The sequence below is a fragment of the Grampus griseus genome, assembly GCF_964374135.1.
Source record: "Grampus griseus genome assembly, chromosome: 3".
Classification (NCBI taxonomy): domain Eukaryota; kingdom Metazoa; phylum Chordata; class Mammalia; order Artiodactyla; family Delphinidae; genus Grampus; species Grampus griseus.
Window position 1 is genome coordinate 50,723,904 of NC_139019.1, and position 25,309 is coordinate 50,749,212.

Below are 25,309 nucleotides of genomic sequence, written 5' to 3' on the forward strand. Positions count from 1 at the left end.
AGCCAGTCCCAAGCCTGTGAGCGCCGCGCCTCGGGTCCCGGCTCCGGCTGCTTGGAGGCGGCGCGCAGGGCAACTACCTGGCCGCCCGCGCCGGGGCGCACTGCACCAGCGGCTTCGGCTTGGTGGATGTGTATGCATGAGTTCTGCACCGAATGGGCGCAAAAAGCGCCCCAGCCGGTCCACCCGCTCCTCAATCTTCCAGATCAGCAAGCCCCCGCTGCAGAGCCGGGATTGGGAGCGCAGGGGCAGCGGCTCCGAGAGCGCCCACAAAACCCAACGAGCCCTGGACGATTGCAAGATGGTAGGTGGAAAATGCGCCTCCTTTTGTTTTTTGTTTTTGTTTTTTTTGGAGAGGTGGGGGGAATCGTGTACGTTAATCTTTTGCCTGAGTGCCAGGAACTCCGCCACCCTCAGCTCCTCCATGCCGGTCACGTGCACATGCACTATTTTTAAATCTGCAGTCCCCCAGATTCGGGGTGACACCGGGTCGTATTGGCCCCGCCAAGAAGTGCCGCGGAAAGGGTCTTGGGGTCAGCGGCTGTAGGTCGTGCCTCTACCCCCTCGGAGAACGGCAGATAGGAAAGACACGGTGAACTGGCTGGCTCACCAGGGAGGGAGGGGCTGAGTAGGTAAGAGTGCTGCTTTGTGGGGAGACAGTAGCAAACAAACCCAAATAGAGTGCACGGGGCTCTGCGGAGGGGACGAAGGTTCCAGCTCAGAGGCTGTAGCCAGTCTTCCCGTCAAGCTCGGAGCCCGGCCGGAGCGGTTCAGTGGTCCGGCAGGAGGTGAATGGTTTGCCTAATATAACCCACCTTTGGCCTTTATCCCCAGGCCAATTCAAATCCACATCCCAGCTGTGGTAGAGGGGAGACTTCTATGCGAGAGTTCCCAGCATCACTCTCTAGTTACCTGGGAGTGGCATGGTAGCTCTCCAAATATGCTCTGGCTCTTCAGAAACTGAGTCTGAACGGGTGGCAGCAAGTAGGTCTGGAAACAGAGCTTCCATGACGAGACTTACCGATGAAAAATAAACACTTGCTTTGGATGAAGAGAACTTACATCTTTGTGCCCCAATCTTTAAATAATCTGTAGGCTCTTTAGCAGGAGATTTGGGGAGGTGGCTCAGGGGTCAGCGAAAGCCTCTGTTTAGGTAACACAAAATAGGAAACTTCCTGATCAGTGTCTTACGAAAGAAACTCGCTCTCTTTTCCAGCTTGTCCAAGAGTTCAACACGCAAGTGGCCCTGTACCGAGAATTGGTCATTTCTATCGGGGACGTCTCTGTCAGCTGCCCCTCACTCAGGGGGGAAATGCACAAGACAAGAACCAAAGGCTGTGAAATGGCCCGTCAGGCACACCAAAAACTTGCTGCCATCTCGGGGTAGGAGACTCTTGGCATTATTTGGTAATTCATATACATGATGTGTGCATGCGGGCAGATATTTATGGTGACTGAGGCCTGAGAGATGTCCTCTGCAAATGTGAGGTTTTAACCAATCACTCCGAGATCAGGATTTTCTAGAGAGCTATGAACAGACTGTAGACCAAATTATTATCCAAAAGTTGTGTGATTCTTATATATGTATTGAATATTTGGGTTATTAAGTGATTTTTTTTTAAAATTAACTTTCAATATGCTGGCCACATGTTGGAATTTGGGGCTTAAGATGTTTTTGCAGAATGTTTGGGCACCAAACTGAAGTTAAATCATCATGCCTCAAGATTAATTTGTCATCTGCTGCTAAACATCTACTGCACAAAAGCCCTGTGCAGTAGGGGAAAAATCTTTGCTGAATCCCAGATTTACTAAACTATTTACACCATGAGATAAATTCCTATGATATCATTTAAAATAAATTCCCTAAAATAAAGTCTTGGATATAAATTACTCTCTTCACTGTAGTGTATGAAAGGGAAGTTTTAACATGAGGAAATCTTTTTAAAGATTGGGGAAATTCACAAATCTAACTAAATTTAAGCTTTTTGTGCCCCCCCCCAATTATTTTTATTTCTTTTTATCACATTTATGGATTCTCATGCCTATTTTAGGTGATAAGACAGTGAGTGAAAGCTTCTCTCCTGAGACCGCACTCACTCCTTCCCGATCTCTCAATAGTGGGAGAAAAGTTAGTCCTGGATTTTGTTAACAGTTCCTATTTTCAGATAAGTACAGAGAGCAAGGAAACACAGGACTCCTTATGCAGATACATTGATTTAAGTGTTTGATTCGGTCTGGATATAGCTTTTATCTATTTGTCTTCATGAGTATGGTTTCATCACAGTAGAAGTTCTAGTTAGTCAGACTCTCCTGATAATGTTGCAGATTGATCACTTGTAGGAATTATATCTAATTTACTTTTTTGAAAGAGTCACTCTTTGTTATCTTTAATGCCATTAATATATATAGTGACAATTATTAGTATATAAAGGATAGAAAGCCATATGTCGCCTCTCTTAATAACTAGTCTACATTTGACAACAGACATTTTACATGATGAAAAATGATTCACTGTGCTAACCTCCTTGAAGTGAGAGATACATAAAATATGTTGCAAACCTATTTAATTTAGTAGAAATATTGAAAAGTATTATCCTTTTCTGTTTTAACTGTTATACTATACTTAATAGGAAGTAAATCTGGGAGTGAATCTAGGAGGTGGAAAGGAATTAAGTGTTTAAGGAATTTGGGGAAGAAATGCAGCTGTGATAAATCTCAGAGAAGAAGAGAGAAAAACAATCAGAAACACAAAAGGGAATCATGGTGGACTGAAAACTGTGGAGAAACAATGATTCAGAAGGAAAAAGAGGGTTCAGGGCTAAGGAACTGCATCTATGTAAACTCTGTGTCCAAGAGTGCATGGTGTGCTTATATCCAGAGTTCCTTTAACTTGGAACTCAAATTGATATGTTCTAATGAGAAAAGATGGACTGGAGAAATGAACAAGGAGTTCAATTTAGTCTATTCTGCTACACACATGAAATTCAGGTTCTTCTAAAGGTTTAGGAAAGAAAGAGTCTGAAACTATTGGCTAAAAGTTGAGTTTTGAGGATTTGAGGTGAATTTTATGAATTCAGGGGGTTATAGCCCTTTACTACTTACTTACATGTTATCTGAGAGTTGATGTTATTGGGGGCAGTTTTATAAGAATTAGTGGGAAAATACGTTGTTCTTAGAGGCTTGCAAAAGTAAGGCCAACTCTGTAGAATGTTCTAGAATACAATTCGAAACATTTTCCTCCTTAAAATAACAATGAAATACAGTTTAACCTTCTTTCTAAAAAAATGACAGCAATATTGAAGGAAATGCCTTTAGATCCTCACCATCTGGGCTCCATTAATGAAGGATGTGATTCCCCTTGGCGGAATTCCACTCCTGATATTGCTAGTTATGTGGGCTCTCATTTCAAGCTTCATGTGAAGGCTGGTAGGGAGGCGGTAGGATTCAATTTACAATTTAATGCAGGGGTAAGAAAACAGTGATTCCTGGGGAATGTAGACAGAAAGACTAGATTTCTTGACTGCCCATTGTTTGCTGGCAAAATCGATTTAGTTGATAGAATAATCCTCTGAGGGAGGGATTAGTATCCTTATTCTACAAATGGGTCTTAGAGAGGTTAAGGAAATTGCCCAAAGACACACAACTAAGAAGTGGTACAACTTTGATTTGGCCCCAGATTTGCATGCTTCTGAAATCTGTGAAATTTCCTCCATATAATGCTGCCATTCAAAAAGGTGTCACGTAAAAAAAACAAAGTACTGAGATGTGCTAATGTATAGATGAACCTCCAAAAGAGTACACAAAATGAAAGAAGCCAGTCACAAAATACCAAGTATTATATGATTCCATATATATGAAATGCTCAGAGAAAGCAAATCTATAAGAAACAGAAAGATTAGTGGTTGCCTAGGGCTTGGAGTGGGAACAGGGTGTGAGTGCAAATGAGCTTGAGGTATCTTTTTGGGGTAATGGAAATGATTCAAATTTGAATTGTGGTGACGCTTGTACAACTGTATGTTTTCTGAAAATCAATGAATTGCACACTTAAAATGAGTGAATTTTATGGTATGTAAAGGATACCTCAATAAATGTTTTTAGAAAGGTATGATCACCATCAAAAAGGTATGATGAACTCATCACTTGACTTTCATTGGCTTTATTCTTTTCTACATATGTAGCTTTTAGCAAAAGGGATACGAGCTACAAGGATGGGATAAAGTAAATCTTGACTCTCTGTGCATTCATCAAGATGCCTGCCTGATAGTGGTCATCTAAGCACCAATGCGTTGTTCTTTGTAGGAATACAGGTGGGGGGAAAGGCAGGACTTGAAGGAGTAAATGAATTGTCTCATTTCTTACCAACACAGACCACTCCTTTCTTCTCTACCACCTGGCTCTGGGGCCAGAGGAAGAAGGCAGTGTTGAAAGTGGACAGGGTAAAAGGAAAAAGAGGCAAGATAAACAGAGAGGAAGAGCAAAAACAGAGTTGGATTAAACCACACAGGTAGCCCATGGCATTGTGAGACCTCTCTATTGAGACCCACAATTTCATCATCCCTAAGGTCTTTAACATTTTAATGTCTCTGAATTTACAGTTCATTTTACAATGGATGATGCATCATATTGAGTGGCAGTATCTTTTCATTCCTAATGGTACATAAAACAGTTCTGTTTCTTACAATGGATGATGTCTAAATATAATAAAATACAGTTTGGGTTAAAAGTTAAAAAAAAAAAAAAAAGAATTAAGCCACAAATGCTACATGCCTTTCATCCCTGACCAGTTGAAACCCTCAAGGAATGGTGAACACAAGAGAAGAAAACTTGGACTGTGTTTCTCACTAGCTGACCCTGGGTAAGAAGGCCATCTTCACAGATACAACTGAAACACTTTCTCAAATTGTGTTTAGATCAGCAGAAGTTCAGGTACAGCCTTTTCTTTCAAAGGCATTGGATGTTTTCTGGGCAGAGCCAGGCAGCTGAATCCAAAGTCTCCTCTGAATGGCTTGATTTACCACAGTTATTATACCTTCACCATGCTGATCCTCTCCTAGGCATTAAAGCTAAGAGGGGCACTGCTCAATGTTTCTGTGTATGTGTGTGTGCAGGGGTAGGCAGTTGTCTGGACCCTGTCTCCTTGAACTTCCCTCCAAAAATGACTTCTGAGACATCTTTGAAGAATCCCTAGGGCTCCATGATACAGAGAGTACTGATTTAGCAAAATATCCTTGTTTTATGTTTGAGGAATCTGAGATTTGGAGGATTTAAAGTGACAGCTTGGTCGAGTGTACATGAGGATTTTACAGTCAGGCAAACCGGAGCTGAATACCATCTGTGCTGACCTTGATGGAATTACTTACTCTCTAAGTCTCAACTCCCTTATCTGTAAACTAGTTGTCATGCTCACTCCTGGGGTAGTTGAGAGGATTTAGGGAGCCAGGTGGGTGATGCCTACCCTGACAGGGGTATTCTGCCAGTCCCAGGCTGCTCTAAGACTGGAACCCAGGTTTCATGCTCTCTGGTCTAGTGCCTGTTCTATCAACCACACCAACTCCTGAGAGTGAAGAGAGAAAGAATACAGCATATAAGCTAGGAGGGCCCAGAAGAACCAATAACCTCCAGCAAACCCCAGGAGTTTATGCTGTGGTGGTGGGCTGGTTATTAGGAGTCCTTTTCCTTTGCTGATGTGGTACCTTTGTTGCACTGGATATTCACACCATGACCTTCTGTTAGTGACTGCTGATTAGAGTGAAAGTGAGGTTTGAGTATGCTAATGTGAGAGGCAATATAGCTGTCGTGGGAAAGAGCATTGACTCTAAATCAGATTAGACCCAGATAAAATCCTGTTTTTACCACTTACTAGGGATACATGTGTACTGATATTGCAAATTGCTTCATAGGCTGGTAAACGGCAGTGCGGCACAGAGGTTAAGTATTTAGACTTTGGCGCTAGACTGCCAGTGTTCAAATCTCAGCCTTACCACTCATAAATAGTGTGACCTTGGGCAAAGATGCTGTCTCTCTCTGCCTCAATTTCTTAATCAGCAAAATAGGGCTAATAAATAATGGGACCAAACCATACAGCATCCTGAGGATTGAGTAAAGTAACATACAGGAAGCACTTAGAAGACTGCCTAGCACACAGCAAGTGCTATTATTAAGTTCAGATTAGTGTAACTGTAATTACTAATAAGAAATTTAAAATTCAGGTGGTCAAGATACATTTATATTAAAAAAAATCTGCCCCTCAAATATTTTTCAAATAAATATTTTAGCTGAAATAAATTTTTGTTTACTTTGGTTTCTTACATTATGTTCTGAGGAATTTTCTAGGTTGAAACTTCCCAGATGGCTACCAAAAGGCCTCTTCTATAATATCTTAAAAGCACTATGGAGATGTGAAAGTTCAAAAGTAGTTAAGTTTAGAAATACTTCCTTGGTATACATCAACCTAGATTCTTCATAAATCATAATATTTACAAAATCTTTTGGCCTAGCTCTGGTATAAGCTATGTGGACAAAGCTTATGCCATCGGACAAGACTATTAAATTCTCTGTACACCTCAATAATTGAATTGAATGATTTCTGAGTTGTCCGGCTTCATCATTCTAGTGTTCTATGTTAATTCGTGTAGAATCACATAGATTTTGTTTACAGAACTGAGCTACGAAAAAATCAGCACATGCAGGAAGTTTGATGATTGAAGTCCAGAAATAATTTGTCAGGATGTGAACATACTATGATCACAAGGAGAATCTTAATCTCCTAATGGCTTCCGGGAACAACAGAATGATTATCCTAGGGATCCATACCCACAGATTTTAGGTTTTTCCTTTCAGCAATTACTTTCCTGGCCAGCCACGCCTGTGTTTTTCTCCTTTCTCCTTGCATCTCTCCTTGTGTTTTTTCTTCTCGTTTTTTGGTCTATTTTAGTTTTGTTTGATTCTTATTTGACTCTTCTGCTCTGTATTTTCCAGCCCCCCTTTTTGTCCATTCCCTGTCGTGTTTGCTAGGATGTTGAAATGGGAGAGAGAGAATACAGAACTGCAGCTTAGTCAGTGATGCTTCCTCTCAGCACTTCGGCTGAGACTGCAGCAATTACGTGGGGTGGTAGAGAACGGAAGGAGTATTTGTTGACCATGGAGGCAGCTCACTCAGCTTTCTTTAATCCGCATGATGGAGGAGGCCTGAGGTATAGTAAAATAAGCCTGGTTGGCAAGCATGCCAAGCCACCTACACTGTCCTTTATGTTTCCTTCCTATTACAGGTGTTTGGGTTTTTAAATTTTAACTCTCACTGGTCAAATAGTGAAAGGTGAGTTATATCTGCACCAAAAGAATATGCTATCCATCTGAGGTAATGATGGGAGCACAATTCTGTGTCAGTTTTCTAGGGCTGTAGTAACAGAGCACCACAAACCGAGTAGCTTAAACAGCAGAAAGTTCTCGTCTCACAGTTCTCGAGGCTAGAAGTCCAAGACCAAGGTAAGGCAGGGTTGGTTCCTCCTGAGGGCTGGGAGGAAGAGTCTGCTCCTGTCTCTAGCTTCTAGTGGTTTGCTAGCAATCTTGGTGTTTCTTGGCTTGTTGAAGTATCTCAGCCTCCATCTTCACATGTTCTTCTGTGTGAGTGTGTGTCCATATTTTCCCTTTTTATAAGGACACCAGTCTTACTGAATTAGGGGCCCACTCTACTGTACCAGTATGACCTCATGCTAACTTAACTAATCACATCTGCACCAACCTATTTCCAAATAAGGTCACATTCTGAGATGCTGGGTGTCAGAGCTTCAACATATGAATTTGAGGGGTGGGGAGAAGAAAGTTCCACCCATAGCAAATTCCCTTCACCCATCTGCAGTAGAATACACACTTTGGGTTGTTTGTTTCGCCCAGTGGGGATGGTGTTTTGCCCAACACTATCTACATACTTTCTCAACACTTTTGCACACAGACTTCCCAGCACCCAGTGTTTTATCATTTGCAAGACTGTAGCTCATATTAGGGGTGGGGTTTGTGACCATGGAATAGAATGCTTTCTGTATGAAATGGATGTGTTCACAAAGAATCCCCAATATGGTGAGCACTTTGCTATAACCAGTTTAGTTACTGCTGTCTGAAGGTGGAGCAAAATCCAACTGCCAAAGAGAATGTTAGGAGGAGGCATAGATGCACCTACAGTCCACACGTAGGACGTTCACTTTCTCTGATCTGCATGGCTAGACGTGATTAGGTGGTGGTCCCTCAGTGGTGCTGATTCTGTTGCTTCAGGGCCGTAGCATACTCAGGAGCAAGTGACAAAAGACTGCCTCACACCAAATTAAAGAAATGTGCTATTCTTATCAACCAAACTAAACGTCATAGGGAATCTAGATACATGGTCTCCCACTGCCAGTTGAAGTTTAGCCTTTTTATGTTTTGAACAGATCTAATGACTTTCACCTTGTTAGAGCTTTCTAATAGATGTTCCAATTAGAGGGAAAATTAAACCTAAAACAAACTCTAGGAAACTCATCATCATTTTATTATTTATACCGTGAAGTACAAGAGAGCAAGGCTGTGTTTCATTCATGTTTGCACCAAGTGCCAAGCTCGTGAGGAAATGTGCATCTTGTTTGTTCATTAAGTTTACTTGGTATTTTTAAATCTATTCTTAAAAGACACTGTGTTATATACTTCAATTTAAAAATCAACTATACTTCCCTGGTGGTGCAGTGGTTAAGAATCTGCCTGCCAATGCAGGGGACATGGGTTTGAGCCCTGGTCCAGGAAGATCCCACAGGCCACGGAGCATCTAAGCCCGTGCACCACATCTACTGAGCCTGCGCGCCTAGACCCTGTGTTCCGCAACAAGAGAAGCCACCGCAATGAGAAGCCTGCGCACCGGAACGAAGAGTAGCCCCCATTCGCCACAGCTAGAGAAAGCCTGCGCACACCAACGAAGACCCAACACAGCCAATAAATAAATAAATACATACATAAATACTTTTAAAAAACAATAAAATAGAAAACGTTGAAAAAATCAACTGTAGTTCAATAAGAGGAAAAAAAGAAACTGTGTCTTGACACAGACACACACTTTAGTAAAAAAGGAGAAATACATTAGCTTACATTTTATATTTCTATTACATTTGACTGTTATTTCTTTCTGGTTTGTAACTATAAAACCAATGTTGGTTTTTAAATGAGAGGACTTGAAGATTGTTTTCTGAGGCATAGGTGTTCCTTATCATAAGGAATCAGTGGGCAGTGTGTATTTTAGAATTACTCAGAAGGTAATCATGTTTGAGGTTATTTGATAAAATATCACCCTAACATCTGCTTGGTGGCTTTTTAGTGAATAGTTAAATAACCATTTTCTATTGAGGTCATTTTTAAAAAACCATTCTTTAAACTTTTAGCCCTTGCAAGTTTAGATGTGTCTCATCCAAAAAGATAACTACATACAGCAAGCTCCAGAGCAGTAACTAAACCACCAGTCAGTTCATTTATTTCCTCTGCTCTAGAAGACATGACGTTTTTTAAAAAGTAAAAATCTCATGAAAAACATTCAATTGCTTGTCTATACACATATTTACACATATGTATATTGCTTGTGCATTTACATATATTTAGATATATTTATAAACAAATACTAAAATTTGTGAAATAGACCCTTGCTAGGATAATGTGTCTAAACCTTTAAATAGAAGCATTGATTTAGCAAATAATGTTTCCAATCTAATGGAAAACTCTAGATACAATCAGGTTAACAAAAATTACATTTGCAGGTGTAGATAAACAGTAAACTAATAATCTACAGCAATTTAACTGAGTTCGAGCAAAAGGGGGAAGTACATACTAACCCAGAAGTCATCAAACCCCTAGGGTATTATTCAGTCACTAAAAATAAGTATCTTAAAGTCCCCCTCGGTCTTATTCTGTCAGTTAGTAAGTCCTGTAGTATTTTATCTTTTTCAGTGTCTATTGTATCTTCCCCCTTTTCCCCCATTTCTGTGGCCACCCACTTAGTTCAGAATCATGTCCCCTCAGGCCATCAACTATTGTAGTACCTCCCAGTTGTTCTCCTTACCACCAGTCTCTCACCTCTTCTTTTCAATTTATTCACTAGATCCAGACTAATCCTCCTAAAACTCTCCTCTGATCTTGTCACTTCTTTGCTTTAAAACTTCCAAAGATGCCCCATTGCCTAAAGCAGTGTTTCTTCACATGTGTTCCCTGCATTGCCTGTCTCAGAATCACCTGGGGTGCCCTCGGACCGAAAGAAACAAAATTCTGGGGAAGGAGCCCTGAAAATCCAATTTTTTTAACATGCACCACCCCATCCCCCAGGAGATTCTTGAACTTGCTAAATATGAGGTCTGTCAGCCTGAAGCAGTGATTCTCAACCTGGGCTGCACACTGCAATCACCCAGAAAACTTAAAAAAATTGTCGATGTTTGAATTCTATCCCTAGAGTTTCTGATTTAAATGATCTGGGAGGCAGCCTGGGCATTGGGATATTTTTTAAAACTCCCCAAGTGAGCATTTGTATAAAAATGGATTACATTTGCCTACACTGAACAAAAAATTCAAAGACACCAGTGTTTACTCTCTCACAGAAAAGAAGCCCTAGAATGGCCAATTCGGAACCGGTGTGCTGGCTCCAGGAAGTCAGCATTTCTGTCACCCACTCTTTGTTTATGCCTTCCATCCTCAATCTGACTTTATGATGTGAGATTATTATAGGAGCTGCAGCCATGAGTCCCAGTTCCAGACTGGAAGAAAGGATGAAGGAGGAAAGCCACACTTCCCAGCTGGGTCTGCTCTTTTTAAGCAGACCCAAACAAAACTTCTTCCAGAACTGCATCATATGGTCACATCTAACTACAGGGGAGACTAGGAAATGTATTCTTTTATCACTGCCACCTTAAAAAAAAAGGAGGACTTTATTACTAAGGAAAAGAGAGAGAGCAGATATTGGGAAACAACTAACGATCTCTGTCCCCAACCTGTATTCCCGGACTTAACTTTTACCATTTAACTTGTAAACGCTTTACTTACTCGAACTAGTCTGCTTTTTATTCCTTACAGGTGTGTAATAGGAGGGCCCTAGTCTATGAGTCTACATCTATGGTTTTTATATGAAAAAGCACATTCTAGCTATTAAAAGAAATAATTTACTCTCCTAAATGCCAAGGTCTTACTTGCAGTCTCATTGCCTGCCATGCTCCTCCCACTGAAATTCAGAACAGATGGAAGGGTCCCAAAGGGATTAAGAAAATTTTGCTGTTTTTAAATGGACCCATGGAAAAGATTAGAGGTTCAGGAACAACTTGGGAGGACAGGAAGTCAGGCAAGGTGCCTTTGAAAGGGCTTGAGTATAATTTTCACAAAGCAGGATGTGAAATAAGATAGGACCTGTAAGGAGGATAAGTAATGGCACTCAAGAAATCAATTTTTAAAAACCTACCAGAGATTGAGTGGAACTCTTCTTTTAAAAAATAAATTTAAACTTTCTTTTAAATCAAGGAAAAAAATTCCATCAAGGAGTTAAAATCTGATGAGCTATAACAGGAATAAAAGGGAGGGAGGCAGGGTTTTCTGGATATGGGGATAAAATGATCTGTGATCAAGATTATGAGTTTATTAAAAGAAATTGAACTTGAAATTCATTATCTCATGTAAACAATGTTATATCCAGTAGTCAGTACATAAATGGTATTTAATCCATAATTTCCTAAATTATAAACCTATTCAACACATATGACAGTATATTCGATAGGGAAATATATTCATTTCCAACTCTGGAAGTCATCTTCCTTTCTGGGAACCTATTCATAGAGCACCCACCATATGCCACATGCTTTTCTAGGTGCTGGAGACATAGCAGTTCTGAAATAGAGAAGGGCCCTGCATTCATGGTGAAGATAATCAAGAAGTGCTATGGTCTGAAGATTTGTGTTCCCACAAAATGTGGATGTTGAAATCCTAATGCCCAATGTGATGATACTGGTAGGTGAGCCTTTGGGGGGTACTGAAGCCATCAGGGTGGAGCCCTCATGAATGGGATTAGTGCGCTAATAAAAAAAGGCTCCAGAAATATCCCTCACCCCTTCCACCATGTGTGGACACAGAAGGAGGACACTGGCTATGAACCAGGGAGAAGGCTCTCACAAAACATGACCAAGCTTGTGCCTTGATCTCAGACTTCCTCGCCTCCAAAACTGTGAGAAATAAATTTCTGTTGTTTTTAAGCCACCCAGTCTGTGGTATTTTGTTATAGCAGCCTGAATGAACAAAGACAAAAAGAAACATGCAAAGGATAGAGCATTTCAGAGAGTGATAAAAGCAATGAAGAAAATAAAATTAGATAGTATTATTAAAGAATGATGGATGCAACGTGGTGACATCTGAGAAGGTGACGTTCTAACTTGATATCTGACTTTGAGAAGGGACAGTCATGTGATCATCTAAGAGAAAAACATTTCAGGCAGAAGGTATAGCAAGTGTAAAAGTCCTAAAATGAAGTGACCTTGGCAGGTCTGAAGAAAAGAAAGGAGACTAGATTTTCAGTTTGGAATTGTCTTCAGCTGTAAGTAACATAGACCAGATTTTAGTGGCATCCATACATAAAGGTTTATTTTCTCACATAATTATAAACCCAGGGATAGGGGATAGCACACATTGCTTCATGGTTTAAAGATATCAGGCCTGAGATTTCTATAATCAGGCCTTTTCCTCTAGGTCCCAAGATTGCTGCTTCACCTCCAGAAATTCTGTCCATGCTCCCAGCAAGTAGGAAGGATGGAAGGCAAAAACATAAGACAATTGTGTGCCTTTTAAAAGAGCTTTCTCAGAAGCCTCACACGACAACTTCCATGAACATCTTGTTGACCAGGACCGTGTCTTGTGGCTTTCTTGGCTACAAGCTTCATGATCTGATTTACATATATCTCTCTCCATACCAGCTGTCTAGTGAGGACAAAAATTTCCCAATCTGTAAGCCAAAGTGATGCTTCCTGAGGCCTAGGTTAGGGGAACTTTAGCAAGATTGGGGAGACAGGAAGGGTAGGGAGCTTGGATGTGAGAAGTGAGCAAAGGGGTGCTAGAGGGGGAGAAAATAGTGGGAGGACATGCCCTAGCATCTACCTCTCCTTCCTGCCCATTTCCTTCTTGGTTTTTTGGTCCATCCATTCCTTCATTAAACATTGAAGGGCTTCCCTGGTGGCACAGTGGTTGAGAGTCCACCTGCCGATGCAGGGGACACAGGTTCGTGCCCTGGTCCGGGAAGATCCCACGTACCACAGAGCGGCTGGGCCCGTGAGCCATGGCCGCTGGGCCTGCGCGTCCGGAGCCTGTGCTCCGCAATGGGAGAGGCCACAACAGTGAGAGGCCCGCGTACAGCACAGAAAAAAAAAAACAAACATTGAACACCTACTATGGGCCAGCCACTGTACTAGGCTCTGGAAGTATAAAGATAAATACAACACAGCTCCTGCCCTTTGAGGAGCTCATCACCCAGCATCTGTGTGAGACAGACATGTAAACAAATCATTGCAAAACAGTGCGATCACTGCTACAATAGAAATATGTGGATGATATAGGAGAGGCATAAAGGAGGCGGCAATCAGCTCTGCCTGGGTGGGTGTAGGCAGGAAAGACAACTTCATAAAGGACAGGATGCCACTTGGACTGAGCTTTGAGAGCAACGAGCAGTACTTTCGCTTTTATTTGTGTAGCCTTGGGCTTCCTGCCATGAGCATACTTTAAGGGATGCTATTTGTCTGTCTTGAGCCAAGGGGAAGCAGAAATAGTTTAGATGTGCTGAGAACCAACTGTGTGCTATACCCTTTGCATACATTCCTTCATGATTAAATGAGTTCATCTGAAATAATATTTACTTAGAACTCAGTGAGATAATGTTTTAAAGTGAGATATGTTGGCGAAGAAATGCATTTACCTACAAGTAACAGAAACTAGCCCATAGTGGCCTAATCAGAGGCCACTCTGTAGGTAGGTGGGAGCTGGGATTATTTCACAAGTTGGAGCATGTCAGCACAGTGGTCCTAGTGATTCTTGTGGTCCTAGTGACTTGTCCCTTGTGGTTCCAAGATAGTGGCCCCATCCAGAGCCAATAAAACACCACGGCTGGCTCTTGATTCTAGATGAAGCATGCCTCACCTGGAAGCTTTCCAAAGCACCCCTACTGCTAAATATTTTTTAAATTTCCATTTTTTAGTACATTTAGTTCAGAAAGTTGAGGTATTTGGTCAAGATATTGGGTGGGGCTGGGGTTTGAACACTGGTCTCTCTGTGACCAGAGTCTTTATTCTTGACACTACACTGGGCTGTTTTGTTTCCCCAGACGGCCCCTTCCTTTCTTGGAGAGGCCCCAGGATTGGCCGACCTGCTTTCCTTCCCTTCCACTGTCACAAAGTATTATTTCCACTCAGAGTCTCTCTCCTTCCCTGGACTCACTTCAGCACAAGGACCTCTTCATCCGGCACACAGCTGATTTGAGGGTTTTTAAGGTTTCCTCAGCTAGTAAGGAGAGGAAAACAGGCAGGCAGGAAAAAAATAACAAAATTATGGCCTTGCTGAAGCTGCCAGTGGAATGTGAATGGATCTCGGCTCTGCATTCTCGGGGCCTCAGCACTTCTCTCTGGGCCCTGAATTTTTCAGACTTCCGCTCTCAATACTGTGTCTATCTCAAATTGCTCCATCCTTGAGCACCTTCTTTCTTGTTTGTTTGCCTACATAAGTCCTAGAAATGTTGGACCCAGGTCAAGGTGGGCTGAATTCTGGGTTTCAAGAAACGACCTGCTTCTTCCCCACAGAAGACATTTAAGGAAGAGGGGGACACTCCATTACCACAGTGACACTGACCACCCAGCTCCTCTCCAAGGCATCAGTGAGTAGAGGGGTGAAAAGAGAAATGGAGGTGAGGGTGAGGAGTGGTATCCAGGGCTAGAGAGCTTCCCGCTGGGTGATGGGAACACTCAAGAAAGTGACATTGAGGCTGGGTGAAAGGATGGGAAGGACTCATCGGTGACAAGAATGGGAAGAGATTACCAGACCAGTCTCAAAACATCACTTCTTTAAATACCCAAATCTTGTCAATAAACCCACAAGAGGTCCTGCTTTCCCGAAAATGGAGTTTAAAATCATAATACATAGTAATTATCTAAATTGCCCTCTTTGTGGGATTTCTAGTTTTCAGCCAGAATGATGGCTTGTTAGAGCTTCAGGCTCTGAGTTTTAGGCCCTTTTATTCCCTTAGTGGGTCTAATTTTGAAGCATTCAAATTTGGCTTGGAATTCTCATTTCCATCCTTGCCATCCACTCCCTGAGCTGAGGAATTATGCAAAGCTGATGGCTTTTTCTCTCTCAGATATTCATTATCACTATACAGATAATTTTTGATTTTTTATCTTCAATATCATATTCCTATGAGTCCATTACTAGGAAAATTCCTATTTGTCTTAGAATTAAAGAATAAACCATTCCCCTTCACCCTCACCAAAATATTTCTGATGCAGGAAAAATTTAGGTAGAAAATAGAAATTAATTCCTAAAATTACCTCTGGTGTATAATCATGTATAATTCATGCTTCTTGAATTATACACTTCAAACATTTTGGGGGTTTGTGTCATTATTTCTATTTAAAGGGGAATTATTTGGAAAAAAAAAAAATCCACTCCTGTCTGTCCTGCTGTAAGAAGCAGCAGATGTGGTAAGAAATGAGTATTGGGAAAGTGCGCAAAGGATACATCACCTGAAGAGTCTTGTTCTCGTTCTTACTAGCACTTGATTAACTTTTATAAAAATCTATTTGTTTTGGTTTTGTGATAATCCGCATCTGGGTCCTGCTCAAAAATAGTGGCAGATATAGAAAGACCTTCTCTCTGAGGACCACAGCAGAGTTTTCACTGCCAAATGAGCTGTATGAGGCAAACGTAAATGATCAGAATCTGTCTGTGGTTGTGATTTGGGGACGTATAGTTTGGATGAGCACAGCTGTCCTCACCGTGGAAGAGAGAAACACTACTGAGAGGTGAGTGGAAAATCTTTCCCAAACTGGGCGTATTCGGATTCTCCAGAGAAACAGCCACAATCAGGAGTGTGTGAGCAGGGGCTGGGGGCTGTAATATAAAATGAGGAATTGGCTCACACAGCTACGTATGGAGGTGGGGCAGTCCCACGATTTGCCATCTGCAAGCTGGAGACCCAGGAAAGCCAGTGATGTAATTCACTCAGAGTCCAAGGACCTGAGAACCAGCGGAACCAATGGTGTGAGTCCCAGTCTGAGAGCAGGAGGGGACTGATGTCCTAGCTCAACAATCAGGCAGAGGGAGAGAAAGAATTCAACCTTCTTGCACCGTTGTGTTCTATTTGAGCCCTCAAGGGATTGAAGGGTGCCCACCCACACTGGAGAGGACCACCTGCTTTACTCGGTGTGCCAATTGAATGCTAATCTCTTCCAGAAATGCCCTCACAAACACACCCAGAAACAGTGTTTAAACACATATCTGGGCATCCTGTGGTCCAGTCAGGTTGACACATAAAATTAATCATTACACTGGGTCAGTTGCCTTGACCATAGCAGATGGCTGAAAGCCCCAGAATTCATAATTCTGAGAGTGGTTGTGAGGAGATCACCTGTGGACATTTGAGAAGACTTCTCTCTGTGCATGGTGAGAGGGGAGACTTGACGTGGTTCCTGCCCATCAGCACACAGTCAGGAATCAGGACTCAGTTGGTCCCCACCTGAGAGTACAACAGTGTTTAAAGGAGACAGCTGTATCTTCCAAGCTGGGTGACTTCCATGAACATTTTTTGCCGTACACCATGTTCTCTTACTATCTGAAGTTTGAGCTCAAATGGCTGCCTCTGTTTGCATACTGTACCATCATTGAATAATGAGGAAACTGCTCAGATTATTTTAGGCCACAGCATGTACCATAATGCAAAATCACTCAGCAAATGTTCCCTCCAGGAAACAAGCCCTATCAACTATTTTTATATTCATGCCTTCAATCTTTTGTTTTCTGAGGAGGAAATATGTTTTAAGCTACCAAGTCTGTTCAGACTCAGAGTAGCTTGAAATTATTCTCGAAATTTTCATATTAGGTTACCGTACAGGCACCATGGTAGATTTGATGTGAAAATGTGAAGCGAGTTAAAATATCTATTTAGGTGTAATCTTTCCAAAAGACATGTCATCACAGTTCATTTGGGGAAAGTCTTGCTTCATGGTTCACCTTTATAAAGACAATCTCCAACTTCTGAGAAAGAAATGTTGTGGGATGTGAGGGGGGAAGAGGCAGGAAAGGGGAATGATTCAGCTGGAAAAGAAGAAAGAAAATAGGGAAGGAGGAAGTAATTAGTTCTTTGGGAACTATGCTGATTAAGGAGTTGGCACTGCCGGGGGATAAAAGGAATGAAGCTAAAGGGAAAAGAAAAGGGAAAATGCAGTTGTAGGATTGGAGGCAATGTGCAATTCAAGGTCTCCAAACCCAGATCCATCAGGGGCCAGAGAGGCGATGTGAAAAAGTGAAGCGGGTCAGGTGGGGTGCTGGTGGTCTGGGGAACCCATGCCTGTGGGTCTGAAGCAGGCTGCCATACAAGCTCCACTGATTACTGATTCCCATGCAGAAAGATGGGCCAAATGTGCCATACTTGTGGCTTTTTTTTCTTAAGAGAGTCCATGAATTCATGTTTGTGTGTGAAATATGATTTTTAAAAGTTGGCCAACAGAAAATGTCTGCCGACTGAAAGAGGCCCTCAGCCATTAGTGTCTACCTCTGTTAATTAGCATGCACTTGCTTGCTCAGAATATTTGCAGATCAGTGGATGTGAACAATTAGAGAGATGCCAGGATGTCTTACCATTTTCTGTTTATGTTAGTAACTGTATCCACTTCTTAATTTCTTTGTTACTTTCCGAATAGCACATTGTGGAGTATTAAAACTTGTCAATACCTGTCACCTCAATAAACAAAAACAACCCCCCCTGCAAAAAAAATCCCTACCAAATATAGAAAAAAAACAGAGATATATATTTTGGCCTTGGATTGTTAATGAAGGTTAAACATATTTAATTAGCCTTAGGAACATGTTAAACATTTTTGGAATTGAACCTAAGGAAAGAAATTACAATATTTGTACATGTGTCCTGAAGTCAAATTGCTTGAAAGATCCTTTCTTTTGCTAAGACAATTATTTAAATTATCATATTACACATTACTCTTTCATATCACACAGGACCCATTGATCTTATTAGGATCAACATCAAGACAAATAACCTGTCAGGCATATAACAGAGTCTGAGTTCTACATGAAAGTTAAATATAGGACATACATATTTTACTTTATCTAAATGAGATCGTAAGGGGGAAAATACTCTCTTAACCTGATTTCATATTACTTATATGATTTAGTATCTAGTAGGATTTAACTGAAAGAGGATGTGGTATACAAAATAGTGACAAACGTCAATTTGCACAAAAGAGTTAAGGCCATTTCTAGATAGCTATTTCTGAATTCCCAGCAAAGAGTATTCATTCTCTGATCAGTTTTCTCTGCTTACGAGTGTGGAACCTACATCAAACATTTCCTTTAACTCAATGTGTCCCTTCCAGACTCAAGATTTAATGTAGCCCAGTGGACCATCCATTCTTCTCTTGCCCTTCCCCCTGCCCCACCCCTCCCTCCCTCAAGCAGTTGGAAGAACAATTACTGGGGCTCATAAGCCATCCCAGGTGGTCTTATGAAGACTGTTCCCCTGCCGATCATTGCAGGGTTTCTTTGGGCCTACAGCTTTAGAGCTAAAGTGGGTGCTGCCTAATATTCTAATATTTATTGATTTCTTCGAGCCTGAGAGGCCCCTGAGAGGTGCACTTACCCTTTACTAAATAAACAGAACCCCTGTCATGATGGATCTCCACTGCTTTACAGGATGCAGAATGCTTCCACAAATATTAAGTCATTTAATCCTGGAATTATTATCCCTATTTTATGTATGAGGAAACTGAAGCTCTGAGAGGTGAAATGACTTGTCTTTGGCCAGATAGCATGCAAGTGACAGAGCTGGAATGAGAAGCCGGGTCTCCTGCCTTCCAGTCCATGATCCTGTCCACCAACCCCCAAGTACCACTCTCCAATCATCCTGTTATTTGCCTCTAAGGAATTTCTGGAGAACCAGAGCTGAGACCATGGAGGTTTTTCTCTCTCTTATAAATGGACATGAATCACCTCCATTGGTAAATATTTCCTTATTTCCCTTCAGCTGGTGTTCTGCTGTATTATACAGATCTGAGGAATCCAGATCATAGCCAGGACAGCAGGGAGTCCCCAGGAACAAATCCACGATAAGGGAGGAAAATCTGGCACTTTTCTGTAATTTCTAAGAGAGTAGTATTCTTGATACAGCATGGTCCCTAAACTCTTTCCAACCCAGGCCCTGGGATAGAACCTGTGGCTTTGAACTGAAAGCTAAATCATTAAATGCTAGAGTTTTACAGTCCAACTAACTTTGCTTCCAGATGTTTCTCCAAATAAATAGAAGACATAGCAAACAGTCTTTTTCTAACTTTCAATCTCTGACCTGCTGGAATGATGGGTGAGCTTCACTTTCCCCAGCCTCAGGATACAATCAATTTCCTACTCCACTGCAGCCAGAAAGAGACCATGGCAGTGATGGCCAGTTTTAGTTTGATTGGCACCTTTGTGGGATAGTTGGGACCTGGGGCAACAAAGTCTCAGGCCAGCTTACTATGCCAGTGAGCAACTAATGGGACTGTTTAGACACCTACCGGTATTTTCCAGAAACACAACCCTGGGGTTCCCGGAGTTGCCTCGGGAGGCTGGCTGCAGCCAAACAGCTGGGAGAATCAGAGCCTCTGAGATCTCAGGGCTAATTCGAAAGGGCTTTGTAACTGTGAGTACATGAAGGCACTCATATTTCCCTCAGGCTGCAGCTCCTCATTTGCCCTCCAGCCCTCCCCCTGTACCTGCTCTAAAGCAAACATTCAAAGCTGTCTAAAACCTGAGCAATTACAAGAATATGCACCTGTCTTTCAGCTTTCAAGACCAAATGCCCCATGAAAATTGACTAAGAAGTCACGAGAGTAACATACTCGAGTGCTATTAGCTCAAGAAAGAAAAATTAATTGTAGGATGTTTCGCTTTCCCTCTTTAACTTGCGGAAGTGAATGCCGAGAGGATCCCAGAACACCTCTCTGTGTGCTCTTGATTCCAGAAGCCCCACAGTGTCAAGCAGTGGTTCTAACTCTGCTGCACATTAGACTTCCTGGAGGAGTTTTTGAAGATACTGATACCTGGATTCCACACCCCAGATCAATTACATCAGAATGTCTCAGCGTGAGGTCTGGACAGAATATTTTTTTAAATTTCTGCAAGGTTGAGAACCACTGGTGTAGAGGAATGAGGCCCAGACTGGTAGTCCGTTTAGAATTTCAGCCAAGCTTTCAACTGAGTAATTTTGATCAATCCCTTCCCTACTCTGAGCTGTAGTTTTCATATCATTTCTAAGTTTCCTTCAAGCTGCAAAAACGTGTGTCTGTACATTACAGAATCACTTGTCATGGTCAAAAATGAGTAATGATCTAAATATCCAATAGAGGATTCATTAAATGAAAAACAGTACTCCCAGGTGCTGGGATACTGTGCAAACACTGAAAATGACAGTAAGTGGAAAAAGCAGATTATAAAACAGTTTTACAGTATGACCCCATTTTTGAAAAAAAAACGAAAATTATACAGCTAGATATAATTGCAAAGATATGCACCAAAACCTTTACAGTTTTTCCTTTCTGGATAAATGATTTTCATTTTCTTTTTTATATACCTGTGTTTTCTAAATATTCCATATTAAACATTAAGGGAGAAAATCGACTCACGTGTCAAGCGTTGAATATCCGTTTTGAACACAGCTGTAGAAAATCTCAAAAATAATTATATTTGTCTATGTGGAATTCTAGCTCTTCTATTTATTGGGCAGATATATGCAAAAACCTGATGCTTTGCTTGTCCTCTACGTTACCTTCAAAACTGTACTAGCTTTAGACGCATTCATTTTCCTGATTTGGAACTACTGATCTAGAGGAAAAAAAATGGGAGAAAGAATTTCTCCTGCCGTATTTGTTCTGGGTCCTGGCGGGGCTGCCCCCATTTCACTGGAGAGAATAATTAGAGAGGAAGCAGGATCGAGAAAGTCGGGAGGACAGAGAGCCAGGAAGCTTTTGATCTGTTCTTCTTCCCTAGAGCATCCTGTCATATTTTTTGCCTGTGTGTCGGTGGTTATGAAGATAAAATGAGAGACATCAGAGCAAGGACTTAGCACACCTTTCTGTACACAATTGCTCACTAAACTTCCATTCATTCACGCATGCCTCTGTGAAGCAAATAACTTAGCTACTTACCAAGAGCATGACCTCACAGCGTCCTCATCCCCTGCAAGCCTCAGGTTCCACCCCTGAAAAAGTAACAGTAATAATAGCACCAACCTCACTGGGTTCCTGTGAAAATTAAATGATGTGATGTAGGTAAAGCACTTAAGCAAAACATCAAACATCAGACATCTCATAAGTGCCAGCTATTATTATTATTATTATTACACCTTTTTCCAGTATTCCTTAACCAAAAACACCTTTTGGTACGACTTCCGTTGTAATCCAGAAAAAGAGAATGGTACAAGCTTATAGCTTTAACAATTTGGGAGGGAAATGATAAAAATAGTTTGGAAGATTATATTTTGATTAGAAAAATGTATTTTTCCTACCATTTCAGTACTAAAAAAAAAAGAGTATTATTTCAAGTGCTCAAGAATAATCCTTCTGTGGTTTGACACCAAGAATAGAATACTTCATTTCAGAAAAAATGCCTTAGAGAAATAATGAGCCACTGATAAAGGCAGTTACACTAGAAAAATGACTTTGGGTTTAAGGCAAGTCTTTTTCTTTTATAAAAGTGGTTAGGCCTTTAGAAATGTTTTCAAAACAACACAATATATGCGTATAATATAATGAGTGTATCTTGGCTTTTTGTTGTCAGACTCGAAGTTCAAGAGGACTAAGAGGGGAATGGGGAAAAAGAAACTCTGACATTGATGGCTGCAGTTCACAAGCTTTATTAACATGAACAGGATCTGAGAACAACATGGACCAGAGGTTCCTAAACTTGTGTTGCCCGCTAGAATCACCTGGGAAGCTTCAAAAAATATTAGGGCTTGGGTCACCCTCAGAGGTTCTGATTTAAGCGTAGGGGGCATGGCCTGGGCTCCAGAATTTATTAAATATCCCCAGGTGATTCAGATGCGTAGACAAGTTTGAGAACCACTGGCACAGACAAAGGATCCACCAAGCAAACATGGCTCCCAGGCGTCTCCCTTCCTTTTTCCTCAAGGGGATGTTCCCGGGCTGTGGCAATGGAGGGCAGCCCCACATGGGACCCTCTTTCCTTCCCCCTCTTTTTCCTGCCCTCTGCTGGAAGGGTTATATCAACTGCCCGTAAACCATTTATGTTACATCATCTAAGATCAGTGACCAGACTTCAGACTGTAATCCTTGCTGGGCCAGCATCATGCCACCTCCCTTTCTCTGCCTCAGTTTTCACAGTCTTCCTTTAGCTGTGCCTGCATCACATGACCAGAAAACTTCCATTTATGTCCCACTTAAGAGCCTCCATGGACAGGCCTTTAGTTCTATACTAAATGACATCAATAAACTGGGAACACATGTTTCAATCACAAATTTTAGGTAGAAGCCAAAGTTCAAATGGTAGCTTTGAAGGATCTGGTGATCAATAGGTAAACAAGCTATGGTTTGAGCTCTGCTCTGTCTGTCTGTCTGTAGGGGAGTGACATAAGTTGGGTCAAATATAAACTCAGCTGTTGAATTGAGAAGGAAGGAAGTCATCTACTCATATTTTCAAGAGTTTTCGCTTTATTGCTTACATTGGAAGTAATAATATAAGGTACCTTTTTGAACAAGAATTTGAAGCCATAAGTATTTCACCTTTCAGGCTATACCCAAAGAAGAAACTAGGAAATACATAACAGATGTGGACTATGGACAAGATGAGATTCTATAGAAGAGACTGGTTGGCCTGGAGTGATAAAATAGCTTTAAGATTTAAAACTGCTTTAATGATAAAAATAATCTCCTATTGTCTTTAGAACATACCTGTGTGATATTTTTACTCTTGTGCTATAAGTGAGGAAATGGAGGCTCATAGAGATTAAGTGTCTTGCCCAAGGTCACATAGTCAATAAATGGTAAGGTCAGTACTTGAACTCATGACCTCTTGATTCAAAGGCCACTAGATTTTCCCCTGTGCCACCACCGGAAGAACATAAATAATGTCTGAATGTGATTCAAATTTATTTGATAATTTATAATTTTTTACTTTCCCCTCCATTTTTAAGTAACTGCCAAGAACTGTTTTGTTATTGATCAGTAATTGTAATATCAATTTGCGTTTTCGTTGCAAGTAACAGCAGCTTGCTCTAGATATCTTAAGCAAATAGGAGGATATTTTGGAAGGTTATGTGGGGATCATACAATCCAGTGGGGGAATGTGAGGGAGGGCTTGGAAAATGGACATGAACCAAGGAGACTGTACAGGCTACATAGCAGAAACAGGCTGGCCAGGATGTTGCCCTGGCCAATGCCACTGATAGACTTTGCTGCCCCAACTGAGTCCTAACCACCCTTTCCTCTTGGGTCACACATGCAGCTTCAGAGCCCTGGTAAGATTGCCCAGCTGGTCATGTGCAACATCCTGGCTGCAGGGAGTAAGGAGAGAATGGCTGACCTCCTTTCAGCTTCCATAATGGGAATCAGGACACTGTGACCCCTCAGTACCACTGATAACGGGGAATGTCCCAACAGGAAGAAGGGTCGAATGTTGGACGGCCAAAGAAAGGACAAACGTCTTCTGCAAAACAATGGTTTAAAAGATATATCTGCATTTTTCTATTTTCCTGCAGTGTTAGGAAAAAAAACCTCACAAGAGAGGTCTCTAAGGAAAATTACAAGCTATTACAAAAAGAAAAATATCTATATTCATTCTTTTAATTTGAAAAGTCTGTGGTTCATGCCTCAGAGTCACTGGAGACATCAATTTGCATAACAAGAAGAAAATAAAACTCCGCACTTGGGGAGTTTGTTATCTGCCATCTCCCAAGTTCGGAGGTGTGTGAGGGTCACACTCTCCTCAGGGTTCTAATCCAGCTCCAGTGCATGAAGAGTCACCCCACGTAACTGGGTCATGGCTGCTCCAAGCCAGACTCCGGAAACGCCCTCCTTGTTTGTTCATTTATTCTTCCTATAGTCATCATGCACTTCTCTGTGTGCTAGGCACTGAGGCTTCCAGTACCTCGTTCTGGGATTTCAAAGTTAAAAATTCATAGATCCTTACAAACAATATCTTGTTTGTTCATGTGTGTGGTGGGCTTGTCCTTGCATGTATGAATTTGCATGTATGAGTCCTCTGGTCTTAAGTATGCTGCAATGTAAGAATTAGAGATAATCTCATTTTTAAAACCACACAGTGGACGTAGGTAATTTAGAGAACCCCGTAGTGATAACACTGGAGTGGTAGAGAGACTAATATGTTTAAACAGTGTTAAAAATGTTCATCATCTTGGAAATTCACCTCCTGTTCTATCTTCTAGTTTCCTACTTGCTAGGTTTTTCCCCCTTTTCTGCTACGTGCAAACACGCACAACTAAAGTGTAAAAATTCCTTACTGGTAAGTGCTGTTTTTAGAGAGAATCTTAGGTCTTGAAAGATTTTTTCCATAAATCTTTTTGACATGCTTACTGCCTTTCAGAAAAATTCAAAGGAGGGAGCTCACCAAAGACAAGTTTATACTGAAAGTCAGACTAATTCAGATGATAAAAATGGAGCTGGAACCGTAAATGGGAAGAGCTGTACAATGACTTAATGTTATCATTGTTTAAATCTTTTTCTAAACAGTGCAAGCACCACCACAGTTTGTTGTAATATCCTTTTTTCCTGAAGCTGAACCTGGGTTGTATCAGCTCTGTGTCTGTTTTCATAAACCAAAACAGAAAGAGCTTCCTAGAACAAAGGGGCTTTATCTGTAAAGCAGAGAGGCAGAATGGGCTTTATAAAGAGCATTTACTTTTAGGAGAAATTGTGTAAATACCTTTCAAGTGTCAAAATAATAACCTTTTGTTTCAGGAAGTTGAATTGTTAGAGCATCTATGTTTGCTTTTCTAAGTATTTGGAAGGCCATTTGCATTTAAAAACAATGAGTAAAAAGAATGATGATCTAGTCTCCTACT

At 41.3% G+C, this 25,309-nt stretch overlaps 1 protein-coding gene across 1 annotated transcript in view; it reads left to right on the plus strand.

Annotated features, from left to right (window-relative positions):
* Nucleotides 1-136: 136 nt before the first annotated feature.
* RGS7BP (regulator of G protein signaling 7 binding protein) overlaps nt 137-25,309 on the plus strand; it is a gene marked incomplete at both ends in the record, with an annotated part of 115,404 nt that continues 90,231 nt past the window's right edge. Inside the window, 2 exons of the mRNA XM_082651089.1 lie at nt 137-301; nt 1,214-1,380. Of these exons, the coding sequence (XP_082507215.1) occupies nt 137-301; nt 1,214-1,380 (332 nt within the window). The remainder of the gene's footprint in view (nt 302-1,213; nt 1,381-25,309) is intronic.